This window comes from Uranotaenia lowii, chromosome 1 (genome assembly GCF_029784155.1).
Source record: "Uranotaenia lowii strain MFRU-FL chromosome 1, ASM2978415v1, whole genome shotgun sequence".
NCBI lineage: Eukaryota > Metazoa > Arthropoda > Insecta > Diptera > Culicidae > Uranotaenia > Uranotaenia lowii.
In genome coordinates, this window is record NC_073691.1 from 52,036,204 (window position 1) to 52,057,490 (window position 21,287).

General features: G+C 39.4%; 1 protein-coding gene across 13 annotated transcripts in view; it reads left to right on the plus strand.

Annotated features, from left to right (window-relative positions):
- LOC129750730 (guanine nucleotide-releasing factor 2) overlaps positions 1 to 21,287 on the plus strand; it is a 246,035-nt gene that overhangs the window by 198,931 nt on the left and 25,817 nt on the right. For 10 of the 13 annotated variants that reach the window (XM_055745782.1, XM_055745788.1, XM_055745802.1 and 7 more), the window contains 3 exons: positions 8,802 to 9,804; positions 16,954 to 17,122; positions 17,590 to 17,613. In XM_055745782.1, coding sequence (XP_055601757.1) covers positions 8,802 to 9,804; positions 16,954 to 17,122; positions 17,590 to 17,613 — 1,196 coding nt within the window. The remainder of the gene's footprint in view (positions 1 to 8,801; positions 9,805 to 16,953; positions 17,123 to 17,589; positions 17,614 to 21,287) is intronic. The other 3 variants (XM_055745776.1, XM_055745837.1, XM_055745761.1) reach the window with 3 other exon arrangements.

Consider the following 21,287-nt stretch of genomic DNA (forward strand, 5'->3'; position numbering starts at 1 on the left):
CTCCTATTTTGATTGCCGTCCAAGGAAGAAGAGCAGCGTATCAAAATTTTGTTCGCGCATCGCGAAAATCCGAGCTACTCGCACGCAAAGCTAGCAAAATCGCTAAAAGTTGCCAAATCAACCATTTCAAATGTAATTAAAGTGTTTGGGGAACGTTTGTCGACAGCCAGGAAGTCTGGATCGGGGGGAAATCGAAAACCGGAAGCCTCTGAGACGACAAAGAGAGTTGCCGGTAGTTTCAAGCGAAACCCTAACCTCTCTCTTCGAGATGCCGCAAATAAGCTGGGTGTATCGTCTACAACCGTGCATCGAGCCAAAAAACGAGCCGGTCTATCGACTTACAAGAAAGTGGTATAAACAAAATACGACGGCCAAAGCGCGATCCCGGAGGCTGTTCACGGCGATGCTGACGAAGTTTGACTGCGTGGTAATGGACGACGAAACCTACGTCAAAGCCGACTACAAGCAGCATCCGGGACAGGAGTTTTATACGGCGAAAGGAAGGGGAAAGGTAGCAGATATTTTCAAACACATGAAACTGTCAAATTTCGCAAAGAAATATCTGGTTTTGCAAGCCGTCTGTACCTGTGGCTTGAAAAGCAGCATTTTCATAGCTTCCGGGACTGTCAACCAAGAAATTTACGTAAAAGAGTGTTTGAATAAACGTCTGCTGCCTTTCCTGAAGAAACACGGTTGTTCCGTACTGTTTTGGCCGGATTTGGCACCTTGCCAATACCGTAAAAAGGCCATGGAGTAGTACGCCGCCAACAACATGCAGGTGGTTCCCAAGGACAAGAACCCTCCCAACACGCCAGAGCTCCGCCCAATTGAGAAATACTGGGCTATTGTCAAGCGGCCCGGCAGTTCGAATTTGGAAAAGCGGAAGCCTTACTGAATATTTTTCCAGAATTTTATACTAATTAAACTTCAAAAATAAATTTAATTTGATTTTTTAAATAAACGATTTCACCGTTTTACATGCGTTTCCCTTGATCAAATTTCGACCGTAGGACGTAAGGTGCAAACCCCAGAGAGGGGCAGTACAACTTGTGGAGTGGTAAAGTACAAATCCCTGAGAGGGGCAATACAGTTTAATAAAACGTAAGGTACAAACCCTTGAGAGGGGCAGTACAGACGATGAATGTGTAAGGTACAAACTCCTGAGAGGGGCAGTACAATTTATAAAAGGTTAAGGTACAAACCCCTGAGAGGGGCAGTAGAGACGATGAATGTGTAAGGTACAAACTCCTGAGAGGGGCAGTACAATTTATGAAAGGTTAAAGTACAAACCCTCGAGGGAAGCAGTACACTTGATGAGTGAAGCTATGAATCTTTGAGATTTGCAGTGCAATTTATCAAGACGTAAGATACAAACCCCTGAAAGAAGCAGTACAGCTAATGAGTGGAGCTACAGACCCATAAGGGGGGCAGCTTATTAGGACGTAAGGAACAAACCCCTGAGAGGACAGTACAACTTGTGGAGTGGTAAAGTACAAACCTCTGAGAGGGAAAGTACAGACGATGAATGTGTAAAGTACAAACTCCTGTGTGGGGCAAGATAATTTATGAAGCGTTAAGGTACTGAGAGGGGCAGTACAGCTAATGAGTGGAGCTACAAACCCCTGAAGAGGGGCAGTGCAGTTTATTAAGACGTAAGATACAAATCCCTGAGAGGAGCAGTACAGCTAATGAGTGGAGCTACAAACCCATGAGAAGGGGCAGTGCAGTTTATTAGGACGTAAGAAACAAACTCCTGCGAGGGGCAGTTAAGTCGTTGGAAATGTAAGGTACAAACTCCTGAGAGGGGCAGTGCAATTTATGAAAGGTTAAGGTACAAACCCCTGAGAGGGGCAGTATAGACGATGAATGTGTAAGGTACAGACTCCTGTGTGGGGTAGAACAATTTATGTAGAGTTAAGGTACTAACCCCTGAGAGGGACAGTGCAGTTGATGAGGGAAGCTACAAACCCTCGAGATTGGTAGTGCAATTTATTAAGACCTAAGATATCAAGCCCTGAGAGAGGCAGTGCTGTTTATTATGACGTAAGGAACAAACCCCTGCGAGGGGCCGTAAAGGCGTTAAAAATGTAAGGTTAAAATCCCTGAGAGAGACAGTTCAATTTAGGATGAGTTAAGGTACGAACCCATGAGAGGGGTAGAATCGTTGCTGAAATTTCAAGGTATGTCCCTAGAAGGAAAGGTACACCTGATGATTTCAGGTACCAACCCCTGAGAAAGGCTGTATATTTGATGAAAATGCAAGGAACACAACCCTGTGAGGGTCAATAATGTTGATAAATTAGAGTACAGTCCCTCTGAGAGGTCCCCTGATGAAAATGTTAGATAAAAACCCCTGAGAGTTTCATTAGAATTTATTTATTAAGAGGTATGGTACAAACCCTTGAGAGGGGCAGTAGAAATGAGGAAAGTGTAACATACAGAGGAATAGTTGCACCAATGTCTTCTATAAGGCACTTAACCAGTTTTGTGCAACTAGCCGAAATGTACTTGAAGCACTACACCGACTACAATTGTCGCGCTTGTCGGCACCACGAAAGTCGAGTTTAATGAATTATGCAGTTGTTCCATTTACGTTACCATATCTAGATCAGCGAGATTTAGGGTCCCCAACTTCTTGACTCCCCGACGCTTCCTCTGACAGTTCTTTGTGGTTATAATGCCCCCTTTTTCTGCAGTATCAAAACCATGTCACCTGCTTCGGTCCTTCTAGTTTTCTGGGCATTCTCGCTTAAAGCGAGTTTGGGATCGCCTTGCAACTTGGCGTTGCACTCAGTCCCACCCAAAAGAGCTGCCCGGGTCAGTATAAAGATCTTTATCGATCACCCCGTTTTTCAACTAAAGGCACTTTTCGACTCATAATCTGCCTTAAAGATTGCATCTTTCAATTGCAGAGACAAATTCGCACCTTTCACGACGAATGGCCTCAGAACCTCAGGATCAATTATTAAATCCGGTATTATCCGGATCCTTCGACCTCTCTGAGTTCGTTAGTGTTCGGCCTTTCAAAAATTCTATTTTTTTTTTTGTTCATCTACCCGTTTAGAAATTCACTGAAGGGGTTCTCCAGCCTTCGCTTTCAGACAAGTACGCTGTTATCGACTGGTCTTTTCTACATGATGGAAATTGCATTTCCAGGGATCTTTGTTCTTATTCTGCACCCGGCACATCTGAGTCTATCAACGTTTACTACCAGAACGTCGGTGGTGTTAATTCCTGTCTGGTTGATTACCTCCATGCCACGTCCAGTTAAATTATCGGCCCAGACTATGTAGTGTTCCGTTGCGATCGAAGCCCCCTAAACAACAACAAAAATCAACTGGAGGCAAAATTTCACTTGCAGTCAAGTCCAAACTCACGGCTCAGCTGATCGAAGACAGTTACTGGAACGAACCAGAACTATTTCCACCTGCTATAGCGAAATTTTAAGATCAACCCGAGATCTTTCTAGAAGTACGTCAAAAATCAGTGGCAAGAACCGGGCTTCCGTATCAAATGATCTTGAACGGCTACACACCGAACATCGATCCTGAAATATGTAATCATTTTACCAAGAAATTTTCTAGCGTTTTCACAACTGTGTCCATTTCCTCAGATCAACTCGATATGGCTGTAAGAAATATCTGACTTCTAGATTCTTCCTTAAACGCTATCCTATCCCATTCGATGACGCAGCCATTTTGAAGGTGACAGCTGAGCTTAAAAATTCATCATCTACGGGTCCGGGTCCTAACGGTTCATGCCGCTTTTGCTGCCCATTAGGCATATTTTTCGAGCTTATCTGGACTTCGTAAGACTTCCTTTGCTTTGGAGAAAAGCTTACATGTTCCCTGTTCACAAAAAGGAGATGAGTAAGATGTAACGACTACGGTGGCATTTCAGTTCGCTGTCTGATAGCCACGGTTGTTTTGGATCCGATTTTCTCATCCTCTAAGCAATACTTTTCCAACGATCAGCACGGATTTCACATCGTTCGTGTAAGATAGCTTTGCCAAGAGTTCCCAAACTGACGCCATCTATACTGATCTGTCTACTGCTTTTGATAAAGTAAATCATAGTATTGAAATCGCTGTACACGAACGCTTAGGATTCTGTGGATCATTACTGGGCTGATTTCAAAGCTGCTTAACGGGACGAAAGTTATCAATTCTTCGCTTGTTCAGGTGTGCCTCAGGGAAGCCACTTGGGACCGGTTATTTTTATCATTCATTTTAAAGATCTCACTCTCCTTGATGGACCTTAACTGGCGTATGCTGATGACCTCAAACTTTTCCGCACCATCAACGGCTAAGAGGACATCGATCTCTTGCAAAGGCAGTTCAATACCTTCACTCACCGGTGTGACACCAACTGCCTGCCTCTGAACCGAAGTAAATGTGCTGTCATTTATTTTTTTCGCAAGCGGAACCCTCTTCGCGCGGTGTACACTTTTGGTAACGAAACCATCGCCCGGGCGAACCACATCAACGATCTGGGTGTTATCCTAGACCATTCGCTGGAGTTTAAGAATCTTACAAATTACATCGTCGACGGAATCTTGATCATCATCGTCATCTTCGCCATCGCTACTTTCGTAGTCGCTCTCGTCTCGCGCCATATGCTGACTGGCACCGGAACCGATGATTCGTTGATTCCGGTGGCTGATAACCCCAGCACGCGAACGAAAAGCATATTGCTTTCTCGAACGTTGTTTTCTGGTAACCCCAGATAAAAAACCTCTTGCCGTTTTCTTCGCGTTCCCTCTCAAAGCCTTCATTTTGCGATGACTTCGAGAATCTGCACTCTCGGCAGGAATCCGCAGAAAGAACTGGTTGACTTCGCTAGCGACTAACCGTCGCTGAAACCACCTCCTTCGAAGCACCCGAAACATTAACCATCCGCCGGAAACAAGCTTGCGCATACTAACCGCAGCGCAGCTACTAAGCACGAGAATAATCGTCTCGACTTGCAGCTTCATGGCTTTCCGCTCCGTTGCTTTAACGCTTCGAGCGCTCCTTAAAACCGGAGGGCAACGTTCAGCTGCATGCGACCCATCTGGATCGAATATAGTGCTGAAGTATTTGGCAACTAACCGTCGCCCAAAACATCTCCGCCAAAGCCACAGAAAAATCCTTCTGTAAGCTTGGATAAGCTCACGCGTACTGATCGCAGCGTAGCTCCATCAGGTATCAGAATGGGGGTAGGCTTAATAGCGGCACGTTATCCATATCACGAGAGTAACCCTCTCGGCAAACAGCTTCTTCCAATCTCCGATACGGGCTAATCCTCCATCTGGAGCATTCGGACCTGACCAATCCTGGTTACAGATCCCGAGAGTCCTCCTCCCGGCCGTCGGAAATAAACTCACGCTGCTTACCGCAGCGCGGTTTGTGTCGGCATCGAGAGTAACCCTCTCGGAACCCGACTTCCATGCCTCGAACTTCATTGGCACCTTCTGGCTGACCTGGAGTATCTCCTGGCCTCTGCACTGCCGATTCTCTACGCTGGTGATCCTCTGCGCTTGGATCAGTTCAAAACTTCTGACCACAGCGCACAACAAGGGCACGAGAGTAACCCTCTCGGCTATTAGCACCACCCAATTAATCCGGCTTGCTGCTGCAGCTGGACCTTTCCTCCCCTGCGCAGCCCAATTGCGGATCCTGAAACTCCTCCTTGCCGTCGGAAATGAAACCATGCTGCTAACCGCAGCGCGGTTCGTGTCGGCATCGAGAGTTACCTTCTCGGAACCCGACTTCCCGGCTTCGAACTTCAGTGGCACCTTCTGGCTGACCTGAAGCATCTCGTGGCCTCTGCGCTGACGATCCTCTGCGCTGGTGGTTTTCTGCGATTGGATCAGCTCATAACTGCTGACCACAGCGCACAACCACAGCACGAGAGTAACCCTCTCGGCTATCAGCTCCACCCAATGTTTCCGGGGTGGATATATCGACCTTCGCGCTGTACCATCTCGGTTGCGGATCCTGGGACTCCTCCCGGCCGTCGGTCGTGAGCTCACGCTTGCTAACCGCAACGTGGCTCGTGACGGCATCGAGAGTAACCCTCTCAATCCGCGAACCTCCCCGGGCTCTGGCGATACCTCCTGGCTGGCCGTGGACTCTTGGCTGCCTGGTCTCTGCCCTGGCTGGTCCATCTCCGCTGGCTCGGGGACCCTAGGTTGGCTCGTCTCGGCGCTGGTTGGTCCAACATCAGCTGGCTGGCCCTCTTCGGTGGTCCTCTGGCTGGTGGCTGGCTCCTCGACCTGGCTGGTCCTACTGCGCTGGCTGCTGAAGCACTTGCTAACCGCAAGTCTGGTAAACTTGAGAGTACCCCTCTCACTAACTCGTATTTCCAAAAATCCAGACGTATCTGGGCCCATAACCTGTTGAAATGAATAATTCAACGCAGGTTTCAGTGGTGGAATAGAGTTATCTTTATTCATGTTTCGTCTATGAGGTCACTAGATTACAACTATATTAATTAGCGATAGCTAATTGTCACTTCCACATCTTATAATCCCTAACCGGGAAAGTACTCATTTCTCAATGAGTACTTTGATATTCTTACCCAGAATATCTGGCAACACTGTTGTGTTACCACGAACCCAATTTATGTTGTCTCGCTTGACCGTGTGATGATGTAAACATTTATACCGTGTTTACCATCATCAGCTGTCATCTTCAATCATCACCGCTATTGTTTCAATTGCGAATTGACTCAAAGCATGCGGAACCAAAACAAACTGTTTTGGTTCTGCTCGTGGGAGCAGAAGTTGCTGCTTGCTGTTCCCAAGGAAAACCGTAAGTTTCAACACTTTTAGAAGTCTTGGCTTCTTATTTCGCGTAACAAAGGAGTTTAAAGATGTGTACTGCTTAGAAAGCTTGCTTTGCAGCATAGTTTGCTTGTATTGTATGAATGTATGTAAAATCCATCCAACGACCCCCTGAGATGGCAGGTATGATATGCAAAAGAGCCAATATTAATTCGTTTGATTAAAATTGTTCAATCGCGGGTGCTGGTGGTGTTAGCTCTATTGAAATTCCAGTAACCCATTTCAGAATGGCAACTGCACATCCCGAGGCTACTTTCATTGCCAATAAGTCCCGCCCAATCATAGCCGCATGATCAAATCGGTCATGTAATGATTAGTCTTTCCATCTTTTATTGTTGACATATCCAGGAACTTCATAAATATAATTGCGAAATTATGTAAACTTAGCACCCTAAAACGTCCAATAAAAGATAGACGTGTATTTAGTTTATGACTTCAATTATAATTATATAATATGGGTGAAAAAAGAAATAAAAAAGATTTATTAAAAAATTTTATACTGGTCGGAAGAGTTTGAAACTGGAATATAGTTATCATATTTTTCTGAAAATGGTTAATAAAATATCTGATGCATGAATTGTTCGAGATTTCTCCTTTTCTGCTTGTTATTCATCCTGTGGCGATCCAGCTGAAAATCTTAAAGATTTATAAAAGTATCTTTATATTCTTATCTTAATATAACAACTGTGTGTCAATAAGTTGCAGCATAGTTTGCTTGTATTGCAGCATAATTCAACGCTTATTTAGGAAGTCACTTCCGGCAAAACCTTTCCTCCTTACGAGCCAAGGCCTGATATCTTCTCTAACGATTCGAAAATTGACCTCTACTTGTAATTACTCGAGGTTTAAACATATACTTCTCGTCTTGACCACTGGACGCCAGATTTCTTCTCTAACGGCGCGATATCTGACCTTTCTTCGTAATGATTAGAGGTTTATGCACACACACATCTGCTCATTACGACTCAAGGCCTGATCTTTGCTTTAATGACACGAGAGCTGACTTCTCCTCGTAATGATTCGGGTTTAAACGTTCTTATGTCTCCTCCTCGAGGCCTGACACAATATCTGACTTCTCTTCGTAATGATTCGAGGTTTATGTACACACAACCTATTGACGACTCAAAGCCTGATCTCTTCTCTAACGACTGGAGAGCTTATCTCTCCTCGTAATAGCTCGGGTTTAACGTTGTTATCTCTCCTTCTCGCTACTCTAGGCCTGACTTCTCTTCTAACGACTCAAGGTCTGACCCCTCATCACAAAGGCATGATATTCGTCACGTTTGCGCGTCGTGTGTCGGTAGCGAGCAGCTTTTCATGAACTCGAGCCAGTCACAGCCACTATTTTCTGCGGGTATATCCGGCCAAGGGAACATTCCTGTCCCCTACGATCTTCACGGCAAAGAAGGTCTTATCTTATTTCCACAATTTCGATCATTGAGAAACGCCACTACTCAGATACTCCTCGGAGATAGAGATATCCACGGTGCATAAGGTATGGTCTTCTTTTTGCAACTTCAATCTTGGGATCTGACACACACTAGTGGACAGGAAGGCAATAGGGTGAGTCTTATCGGACCATGTTCCGGTCTTCCTTTTGGTCGACAACCTAAGGGTTTTAGCCTGCCCATCGTGTGCCGGTCGAATGTCGCTTTTAACGCTACGACCTCTTCAAAAAATGTCTGCTATATGTACGGCCCGTAGATGCGGTCGTCTTTAGTAGTCCTCAGACTATCCCGGGGCCCTGGCCTAAACCCTAACGAGGCCCAGGCTCGCCGCAAGTTAGGATTGTGAGTCCAGCGACGGCCATCGAAACCCTCAAAGTACCACTCTAAACTTCATCGATAAGTAGATACTAGGAAGGTCATTTTTGAATAGCAAATCTGAAACAATCAATATTTCTCATTTTACTGTTACAAACTTATCTCGAGACCTTAACCAGCATTAACATTTATTTCATCTTCCCTCTTTTCAGCCTTTCGCCGAGCCGCATCCTTCCACCACCAATCTCACCGCCCAGCTCGCCGAGCTTGAACGTGAAACCGCCGGCTTTGCCCCCGAAACGGCAACGCATCAACAGCAAAACGCCAAGCATCACATCTACCCCGCCCGCTAGTCCCAAAGTATTCGGCAGTTCCTCGGATCAGAACACACCCTCATCGCCGTCACCCTCCCGATCACCCTCGCAGCATCACAGCTCCCATCACAACAGCTGCAGCTCACCCTCGCCCTCGTCAACCTCGATCGGAACCCTTCTTCCGACTCCGCCACCCAAAAACCAGCAGCAACCATCGGTCACCGGTTCGCCGGAAGCAGCACCGCCACCTCCACCTGTAGCCCGGATCAAGGTATCGCCCGTTGCCGCAGGAGACGATAAGCTTCTACTAGTAGCGACCTCTCCTAACAACTCTAGTAACAACCCCTTCTCTTCTTCCTCGGCAACATCTGCCAACTCTCCAAACTCTCCGCATCCGCATCACACGCAATCTACTGCGCAGTTTAACAACTTCAATAACATTAACAACAACCAACCGCAGCAGCAGCAGCAACCACAATCGAATCAAGTCAGCAACAGTAGTAGTCATAGTAGTATTTTAGCTAGCAATAATCTCGTCGGAGTGCCGCCACTAAAACCACCATCGGCCGATGAAGACTATCTTCATCTGTGCGACACCAGCTCCCCAGCGCTGCTCAGTCAGCAACAACAACGGCATCATTCGCGAGTCCCATCGGACGTGTCGTCCGGCGGTGGTCCTACGAATCTCACTAGTTCAAGTAATAGTAACCCTCTAGTCAACAACAACAACAACAATATCAACAACAACAACAATCAGAGCAATAACCACAATAGTAATAGAAGTAGTGTTAGTAGTAGTACAACAACGGTTGGTGATCCCGGAGGCACCGGAGGATCGGCGCGAAAGTCCACCGCCACCGATGACGACGAGGTCGAGGTCGTGCTGAGGAGAAACAATAAGGTGCCTATTTGTTGTAGTTTTGTTTTTGAACGGTGTGCTTTTGGTTTCTTTTTCCGGGCATAGCATTATTTCACCTTCGCTTAACGCTTGGTGTGATTGGGTTTCTTTTAACATTTTTTTTCTCAGTTCATTTTTTATTTTAAAACATCTATGGATTCATTGTTTTATTCCGTGGGAACAAAAAAGGGAACGCTACTCAGAAAATGTGCCACAAATAAAAGTAGACTTAGATTGCTTCCTTAGGTGGCTTCAAAGATTTTACGGAAGGAATTTGACCGTTTTTAGTTTTGTTCTCAACTCTTGGATCGATCTTTTCAACTTAGATTTTCGATCTTTTGGATCGATTGTTTAGCATTCGATCTTTAGGATTCTTATGGATATGGAAGTAGTACGGTCTGGTCCGGTTGCATGGATTTCATTGAAAAAGCCAGGTTTTTGCTCGGATTTATTCACCTTATTTTCAAAACCAAACAAAAAACTCAAATTGAGCTTCTCTAATGTTTTATATTTGCGCCAAGAAAAGAAATTTTAAGCTGATTACGATTCAAAATCTACTGATTAGGAGGGATGAATGACATCCAGATGTTAAAATCCTAATGATCAAATAAATTTAAAAAATAAAAAAAAATCTACTGATTATCATAAAAAAAATGTTTCAAAATTTTTATTGAATAACTAGCTGACCCGGTGTGCTTTGCTACACCCCCAAAAATTATTGAATTTTGTGTTAACTTGTTATTTAATTTTCTTTTATTTGCAAAAAAAAATTAATTCAATTTTAGAATCATTCAAATGTTTTTCCAAAATAAAATTGCAACCTTTTTTTATTTTTAAATCTTAATTATTTTTTTTTAATCCGTGTTCGAATCTTTTTTATGACTCTGGGTTTCTTTGCTTCAAAAGTTTATAACTTATGCCAACATATTTTTCATATATGGAATCTTTATTGTCCCTTCACGGGACCCCTTTTTGACCTATTCGTTCTCGAATCAATATACAAATTGTGAGAGTGACCCCCTCCCCCATTCCTTTATCTTTAATGGAAGGAAAGGGGGGTCTTGTAACATCAGAACGTACCCTCTCATGAAACTACCTTCATGAGTTGTTCGTTTGCTTCATTAGTTGTCGAGTTATGCTATAAAATTTGTATCGAAGTCTCACTTCCTATCTATCTTCTACCTGGAAGGAGGGGATCAAGGTCAAACATTTCGTGTACATAAATACACTCCCATGCCCAATTCTGTTCCATATGATCGATTGCATGATTGTTTCCATGTCATATTTGGTTTTATTTGTAAGATAAGTTCTTGGTTTGTGAAAAAATAATCGAATGTGAGCTCCCGTCTTCCCTAACTGTATCTCCAATTGAAGGAAAAAGAAGTCTCAAATAAGTAAATAACCATTTTACGTATCCAAATGCTTTCCCATTCCAAAATTGTTTCCATTAGCTATATTAGTGCTCGAGTTAGCCTCCATCTCCTTCCTACCATCTCAATGGAAGAAGGCAGTAGAACCAAATATTCACAAAAATATACCTTGAGCCTAAATACTCTCCCAAGCCAAATTTCGTTCCATCTGCTGGGTTAGTTCCCAAGAAGAAAGAAGAAGAAATTGTATGGGAGCACTCTCCTCCCTTAAGATTTTCCTACTTAAAGAACGGAGGGTTCTCAAAATATCATAGAAACATTTTTCGTTATCAAATATTTGCCCACGCCAAATATGATTCCATTCGCTTGATTATTCGCCCAGTAATGCTGAAAATAGGAAAGAACCCCCCTCCCCACTTTCTATCTTCTCACTGGAAGGAGGGAGGGGTACCAAATATTCATAGAACTATTTATCGTACCCAAATACCTTTCCAAGCCAAATTTGGTGCCATTTGCTCGAAAAGTTTTTAAGTTATGCAGTGACAAAGAGGTTAAACCCCCCCCCCTTTTCCTGTATCTCCACTGGATGGAAGAAGGGGTCTGAAACAATCATAGAACCATTTCTCGTATTCCACTAACCTCCCATGCCAAATTTGGTTCCATTAGCTTGATTAGTTTTCCAGTTATGTTAAAAATTATAAGGTTGGGCCCCTCCCTCCTTCGTATCTTACCAGTGGAAAGAGGGAGGGTACCAAACCATCATAGAAACATTCCTCGTACCAAAATACACTCTCATGCCAAATTTGGTTCCATTTGCATGGTCAGTTCTCGAGTTATGAAGACTTATCACTTTTATTTATATGACCCCCTCCCCCCTTCCACGAAGAGGGAGGGGTCCCAAACTATTATAGGAACCTTCCCCGGCCTCTAATACACCCATCTGCCAAGTTTCACGCACATCTGTTCAGTAGTTTCCGAGTCTATAGGGAACAGACAGACAGACAGACAGACAGAAATTCATTTTTATATATATAGATAGGTATTTCACTGGGACTTACACAAATTTGCCCGGATTTTGAGTTAAAGTTTTTGAATTCACTACCCGGATTTTGCCAGGTTTTTAGATAAAATAACCTAACCCGGATAGGCGCGGGAAAAATTTCGGCCAGCTTATAAACTTCGATAGCGGAGTTTGATTGACTTTTGTGGTGTTTTTGTATGCAGATTTCAATTAATTGTAAAAACATAAGTTAAAACGGTAATAAAAGTAGCTCTCCATTGTTAACACTTGTAAAGATCGATCTATAAGAAATCGTTCCTCCAGCTCCGATTTTTTAGGTGGATCGATCCTACGATCGTTTAACTGAATCGATCTTGAAGATTGATCTTTTCCTGAAGATCGAACAATCCTACTTCCAAGTCGTATCGAAATAGCCATTTTTTAGGATGCATCATCCCAAAGGATGAAAATCTCGGAAAAAATATAGGTACCTACCAATCTTCAAAATAAAACACAAATTTTAGAGAAACCTGCTAAAACGGGTGTATTTCTCATGTCTTTGATGTCTTTCATTTTCTTATTTTTCAAGATTTTTAGTTTTTGTAACCTTGCAATGTGACTTAAATATGATTCTCAGATAGTTCTAGTTATAACACTGAGTAACAAAAAAAGATTTTTTGAAAATAGTCCAGGGTTTTCCAACTGAATTAGACTAATATTGACGCGCTGAGTCCGAAAATGACCATGGTTTTGTTCAATCAGGTCAGGATATTAGAATACTGTATCTCAAAAAGTTGACCTTATACAGCAAAATCAATGTGATATTCTAACTCAGGACACAAAAATTAGTCTAAATCAGCTGAGAAACCCCAGACTATTTTTTGGCTGTCACCCAGTGTAATCATTTATTCTAAAGTTGGACGTAAAATTAAAGAGTGAAGTTTATAATAAATGTTTCTCGTATATATAGTAAATAATAATTCAAGAAATTTCAACAGGCAAAATTTTTAATGATAGCTTCCTGTAAAATCTTGTCAAAAATCAGTATTCAATAGTTTAAGAACCCAAAGTTTAAAAAATGTGTCAGATTACATCAACTTTCCAATCCACTTTTCAACATTTTTCTACTGCGACTGAAACAACTTTGCGGTTGTTGCTGAGTTTAGCGTTTTTGGCTTGAGTGTCAATACCTACTCATAATCGCTAAAACTTTGACGGTTAATTGATTAAAAAGTACGGTATCTATACCACTTTTTTCTCCCTGATCTTTAAAAAAACGAAAAAATCATATGTGTACAGTACAACAAATATCTTCGAACTTAAGCTCAAGTTGAGCTTACTTATGCACTGAATAAAATTTTTGAAGCATTTTATAGCTGGTGCTCGCAGCGCTTATATAATTACACCACTATAATCGGCATGAATGTATTGAGGAAATCTTGCGTTAATATACTCAAAATCCAGTGCAAAGTTGAATTTATGTCTTCGAAGTCTAAGAATTTGCAAATTAACAAAAAGTTCTAAAAATATCTATTATTGAAAATTCGTCAAGAAATCTGTGTTTCGTATTTTGAAGATTTAAAGATGCAAAAATGTGCCAAATTCCGTCAACTTTCAGTCCTTTTTTTTAAATTTTGTCTGGTGTGATTTAGACAATTTTTACGGTTCAATGACTGACAAGTACGGCTTTTCACAATTTTTTTTAGCTTCTAACTTCAGCTTTCTTGGATACTAAATGAAACAATTTTTGAACCTTTTGTTTCTGATCGACAGTCGTTTTTCCGGAGCATGTTTTTCGGATTTTTTTTCTTAGACTTTAAATCACGGAAAACTGAAATAGAGTAGCTCGTCTGAGAAACATATTTGAGTTACATTACGAGGTTTTCCTAACTATAAAATATGTAAATGTGGGTTGACAAACAAGAGAGATATAGCGATTATAAATGAGTGTTAAAATGACACTCCAGGAACTCGAAATTTAAAATTTCTGGGACGGATGAGGGTTAAAGATCCCATATTGACACTGAGCGAATTAGGATTAAAATTAAAAGAATTTTTCGAATGAACCAAACTGAACCAATTTTTTATAACATCTCGAAATCCTCGACAGCTTTTGGTGAAAAGTCCAAATATTTTTTGGAAAATTTCTTCTTAACAATCATTTATATCAACAATGGTTCTAGTGTTTTTAGTCGGAGGTTGATTATTTCATTTGGTGAGAACGAATTTCTTCTACAAATAGGTAAAATTGATGAGATGTACTTTGAAAGCTTATGAGTTGTGTTTAATTTAAAGATTTTTAGGCTACTCATCCAATTAAGAGATTCTGTAGGAACCAGCACAAAATGCGACAAAAGGCAAACGTTAAACGACGTTGTTCAAGTTTTCCTGAATGACTGAACAATAAATTTGGTTTTTATGTATCTCGTTTTTCGCAATGAAGTTGCAAATACAATTAATTTACACGAGATATTCACCGCAAATAGATACTTTTTTTATTTTGCCGGAAATTCAAAGAGATTTTTTTTGTGATGACCACAAATTTAGAAGTCTCCTATTCAGGTGATCAACTTCTGTTCAAGGTTATCGAAATAAAAAAAAAACTTTAATTTTTCACCATAATTCACAGTATTATTAATTTCACTTAATATTTAACTAACTTTCGTCAAAAATCACAGACTTTTTAAGTTTTTTTTACAAACTTTCAACTATTGATGTTCATCTTAAATGTGGATTTAATATTGAATCGATTTTTTTTTATTTATTTAGGCCGGAAAAAATTTCAAATCCTTCTTTTGTCACTCGGAGTTGAAACATCGCTAGGGGGGATAATAAAAAAGAATGCGAAAAACAAATAAATTGGAATAAATTGCACGAAAGATTGTTTGCAACTAAATTGCATACTATATCATCCACAAAACCTACAAATCAAGTAATTTTTCATCGAAAAATTAATTAAAATCAAGAAAACAATAGGTAAACTCCAATCATCCACTATCTGTTTTTTTTGCTCTTGTAATCTTTCGAATATTTGATAATTTTTTCAAAATTTCCATAAAGTCGATGGGAGGGTGACAAAAGAAGAAATTGAAATTTGTTCCGGCCTTATTGATTAATTGATTTTTTTCTCCAAGTAAAATGAAAAAATGGTTATAATTTCTATATATTATACATGAATTTCCGTTGAAATACATGGAGCATCACAAAAAAAAACAGTAACAGATTTTTGAGATTAAATCATCGAGCTGTAGATGGTTTTTAAAGCACTTTCTCGGGAATTTTGTAAGTGGTGTAAGAGGAGCTTGTCAAGCCTAGCGTCTTTTTTAATTTGCTTAGAAAAGGTATCAAACATATAAGACATTTCTTCAAAAATTAAATAATTCTCCGAGAGATCCTGTGTGGTGCAGCAATTAAAATCACAAAAACACAATGAGTTGATTACAAAGTTATTAAGAAAGTCACTTTCTGAAAAATAACCCAAAGTTATGGAGAATACCCCCGACACATAAAAACAGAGAAAGTTAAATGCCTCTATAAAACCATTTGTAAATAAAAAAAACTTTCTGAAATTTTGGTAAGCTGTGCCTGCGTTTATTTTTCTCTTAATTATGATAAAAATCTAGTACTGATGTCAAAACATAATCTCCTGTCTGTTGCAAATAATTTTTCATCGAAAACATTGACACACAATTTAGAAGTGCTCTAAAATTTGAAAAAACTATGAAACTCAAAATCAATTATAGACTGTTCCAGAATTTATAGGCACACTTTAAAAATTATAAAAAAAACATTGTTTTACTAATTTTTATTTAATTTATTCGGCACACTGTATCATCGTTTGTGTCCTACCCAACACTGTACCCTTATTTGATGGAAATCTTTTATCATAAGCCAGACTTCGCACCTTTCCTCGAACATGACTCATAAGCTTCTGCAAAGTTGCATTACTCACCATTTTCACCACTTTTGCCAATCCTTTTTAAAAATTCCGATGTAATCAGCTGGTTTTATGTATTTTCGTAGGTTTGCTTTGGTCAAAGCCCAAAAAGTCTCGATGCCTTTGGAAATTCATGATTTTTGGCACAAAACAGACGTTTTGGCTTTTGTACCACCCTAGTGTGTAAAGTCGTTTATCCATATTTATGTCATCCGCGACTTATATCAACGATGCAGTTGATGTTTGATGTTTACTCTTGAGCTCGAACTCACGGACATCGGCTCAGGAGGTAACTGATTTGCCAATTGAGCTATATGACAAGCCCATTCGATAACGATTAATCTCAACAATGTTTTGTTGGTTGTCTTCCTTGATGAAGGTGCAATAAACTGACACGAGATGTTTACGAAAATTTATGATGTTTTCCAAAATTGTTTTCCCTATCTATTGGAGAATAACTTTCCTGTGCTCCAGGAAAGAAGTGGGTAGAATCTTAGGTAGAAATTGAACAAAACGAAGTCATCGAAGTTTTGTCAAAATTTGATTCAAATTTTGTTAAACATAACCCCAAAACATATAGAGTAATTTAATAGACGATTTATCTCTGAAGGATAATGTCCCAGAAGTTATTTTTCCAAGCTTATGATTTTTTTTGTGTATAAAAATGCACTCTGATGTGGTACTTTCCCTGGTTTTTAATTTATTTAGTTTGTCTGTTCATTTAAACAATACTTTCCACTTCTACTTACGGTGGTTAGAAATTTCTCGATTATGGTTGTGATCAGTTTTGTAAAGTAATTAAAAAAAAAATAACAATTTCTTATTTCCCTCTTCCGAAACGCCAGAACGGAATCACGCTCATCGAGCAGCAGCAATCGATCCAGCTGATGGAGGATCTGGACGTCAGCAACCATCTGGTCTTCAAGAAGGAGAACGAAGACGGCCCGGATGTGAAAGGGGGCCACCCGGATGCCCTCATCATCCACGCTACCAAAGTGCAGAAGATTTCCGATGGTAAGTTTCGCGAGCTTCGAAATTTCACTGCTGTTTTTTTTTCTCTTGTTTTCCGTTTGTGATTTTCCTTTTTTTATTTATTCGCAAATATTTTATGATACAATTTATATGCCGCCTCGAAATGCTGCCACCACCAATCCTAACTGTGTTGTTTTTTCTTCATTCAACCCGAAATCAAAAAACTGCATTTTCTGGTTTCCTCCACGTGTTTTTTTTTTCTTTCTATATTGCAACACCCACGATCTACCAAAAATTGTTTGTCATCCAAACAAAAACTCATCATCAAACCACTGATTAAAACATTACAAAAAAAAAAAACAAAACTGCTCCTGCACCTGTAATTCCTAATGTTGATGATTTGCATCGAACTTACACTATGCCAACAAAATAACTCACCCAACAAAACTCCATTCAATCACCCAAATGTAAAATGTAACCATCTCAACAAAATTAAAACCGAACCCTAGTCACTGATGAGTTTTTAGAAGACGGTAAGAACTTCACCCTCAAATTTGCACTCAATCCAGTAGGTAGAAACATTCATAGAACGTGAAACTCGTGCTCGTAATGAATATATTTCTGAACCCTAGTTATAGATAGCGAATGATGTAGCTAAAATCAAAACATATCACCTATTTGGTAGTCAACAAAATCAACCAAAAAACAGTTTATTTCATTCCATTCGAAAAGGATGAGCTAAAGCAAGATTTAAGCGTTTATTGTGACGGTCGCCAAGTAAAGAACGTTTGAAATTTTTTGGCTCATCCTTCTCTGTTTATTCCATCTCACAATTTCCATTCCGTAGGTACATATGCATGGACATACATTCGTAGAAATAGTGTATGTTGATAAAGTGCATTTTGCATGATTTTAGTTAAATCAATTATTCATTTTTGAAACATTTTTAATTGATCATTGGTCATAGACCAATCTTGGTATAATTGTTTTTGCTGTTATCTCGTGTTAGAGATAAAAAGCTAATAGAACATTCACAAAACTTAGGCACGCGGTAGTTGCTAAAATTCCATGTTAAAATTCTTTAACTCCTAATAATAAAACAGGCAACGATTTCAGCTAAATATAATTTACAATAACGCTGTAAATATCTTTTTTTTTAATTAAACGATCATGAGCATTTTTACAACAATTACTCAACGCTCATTAATCTCTGGACGAGTAACCAGTTTTATGTTTTAAAACCCCCTGAAAAGCAATTATAAACAGTTTTAAAACAAAAAAGGGTTAGGAAAACAATTCACAAATCCGTTGAGAAACAACAAAGTTATTTCAGTGCTTTGTACTGAAAAAGTTTCGAACAGCTAAACCTTTAATATTTTTTTTCTTAACTATTCAACTCGTTAAACGAATATTCAGAGTAAGATGTGTATTAAAAAAATGCAACACTTTGTTTTGTGAATAACTGTTTTCTTCTGAACTTCTGAATGCATGAATGGAAAGCTGCCCAGTAACGTAATCTTTACTTGTGCTAATTTTTGTAAAGTTTTGTCTAGTGGTTTTTGAGATAACGTCCAATGAAGAAGTTTTTCGACTTTTACTTTTCGGCACCGTGTGCGCCATCTATAATATTTACTATGAACCACTCTTTTTCTAAATCAAGCCTATTTTTGATGACCTTTTCTATTTCCTAAATCTTTACCTTCAAAATTGCCCAAAAAATTGACCTTTAAAATTGCCCCATTTTGATGGAATTTATGACAAATTTAGCCAATTGTCCTTCTTCGGCACAAACACAACATATTCCACTTTTTATCACTACACCCTGCACCCAGTTTTCGCTTAATGGCACGATTCCAGATCCAATCCAAACTGAGTATAAACTTTTTGGGACCTATTAAAGTGCTATGTAAGGAATACGATCGCATTTGGCGGCAGTTTTTTTTTATACACTTAACAATTCACCGTGTCAATCGTTATGAAACTCTGACTGATTTGCTGCTTCAATAGATCGTCAGCCTCCGCAAGTACTAGATATACATTTTTTTCTTCTTGTTTATCTAAATCTAAATACAGGCGAGACTTGTCAACGAGAAGTTATTGGCTGAAATCCTGCCAAGTGCCCGCTAATGAGTTCGTTTTGCTGATCATTTTAAAAATTTTCGAAATATCTCCCTACTAGTAGTCCAAATGTTTTGCGCACGATTTGACCACCGTATTTTGTTTATTGGGTGGACAGCTTTTCTAACTTGTAGAAATGAAGTCAGGCCTGTTAACTCCAAAATGTTGAATTTGGTCAAAGTCATAACAAATTCAGCCGATTGTTCTCACAAAACCTACATATTTGACTTTTCATCACTCTACCGTGGTTTTTGCGTAATGAAAGATGCAACTTTAACAGAATATAAACTTTGTGGGACCTATTGAAAAGTTTTGCAGAGAAAACGGTCGTATTTGGAGGCAGTCTTCTTTGTATTTGTAGCCATTCATCCTGTCCTTGTCAATCGTTATAAAAAAATCAGTAGTTTGCAGTTTCCGCAGTTCGTTAGCCTGCTCAAGAGCTAGACATTAAATTTCTCAATATTTATCCTTTTTTATCTCCGAGAAATACAAGGGAGAATTGTCAACAAAAAGTTTCTGGTTGGAAACCTGCCAAGTGCCTGCTAAAGAGTTCGTTTTGCAGTCCATTACGAATTTTTTCAAAATATCTCTCCACAAGCAGTCCAAATAATTTGGGCACGATTTTACCACCGTATTTTGTTTATTATGTTTGACAGATGTCGTCAATGATGTCGCCGTCGCTGATGTTGACGAAAACTCCAGTTTGGGGATTCAGCGATAATATTGTTTTGATAACAAAAGCTGCTCACTCCTAGAGAATTGAACCGGTGCTCTGTAGGTTGCAATGAAATTCACGAGTATCTTGACCAATCCTGCAATAGTTCATTGCCGATGTAATAATTTGTATTTAAACTAAATGTCGTTTGAGATGATTGAATGGGTTGGTCAATAGATTGTATCTTATTACGTTTAAAGAACTTTCAGTACACCATATAAATAATAAAACAAAAATTCTCATCTTCAAAAATTTATTCGAATATCTTAACATTGATAAGAAAAAATCGAAAAATTTTTGAATTCCATTTGTAAATATCAGTAACAGTTAAAAACAAAACAAATACCATGACAAGAAATTGACAGACATTTTTGACATGTCGCTTAGAAATCTCATATAGGTTCTTTTAAACACCTAGAAGAATCTTAACGGTGCGTTAGAAAGTTTTAAGCGAACGTTATCGACCTTCTCGAAAGAAGTTGCATTAAGGGGGGGTAGGGTCTAACGGGTATAAAAAAAACACCATTTTCACGATTTTTTCTAGAGCTATCGTTCAAACAAATGTATTCAAATTTTTTGCATTATACAAAGCATTGTTAAAAGAACATTTAGTAATTTTTTCGTAGAAAAATATTGAAAAATGAGCCGGTGACGGAGCATTTTCGAGGATGCCTTTTAGAAAACAGGATTTGCGGTGGACACTGTATCTCAGCACAGAATCATCTGAATTCAAAAAATCAGAGCAAAATATTTTTAATAGATGTTTTTCTGGACCCCAACGTTTTTATTTAACTTAAAAATATTTTTATGAAATTTTTGTGGCTGTTTGAAGTAAAAACTACGATTTTTCACTTAAAAATCCGCCATTTTTCACCTATAAAATCTCCCCAAAGTAAAAAAAATCAAAAAAGAAAAACGTTGGGGTCTGGTATTTTATATGTAGAAACTATGTTCCAAATTTGAAAAGAATCGGATAAGTAGTTTTCAAATGACGATGTCCACGGACTTTAAAAATGTGCTTTCGAGAAAAACGCGTTTGAAGTTTCTGCTCTTGCTTTCTTGCAGTATTAGATAGGAGGAGATAAAGGCCTATAACTTCTACAGTTTTGCTTCAATTGACTTGAAAATTTGACACAATATTCTTGAAATGTTTTACAATAAGAAAATAAAAAAATAAAAAAATCGATTTTTTTAAAGTGTTAGACCCTACCCCCCCCTTAAAAGCGCTTAGAAGTTCCGTTATCGATAATTTAACTTTTCAAAAGGCGATGAAAGTTCCTGAGTAACTTTTACGTGACAATAGTCACCTGAAGTTCCCGTAAAACATTTTTTTCCGCCAAATTTTCACATTTATTCAATTTTTAGCTCAATATT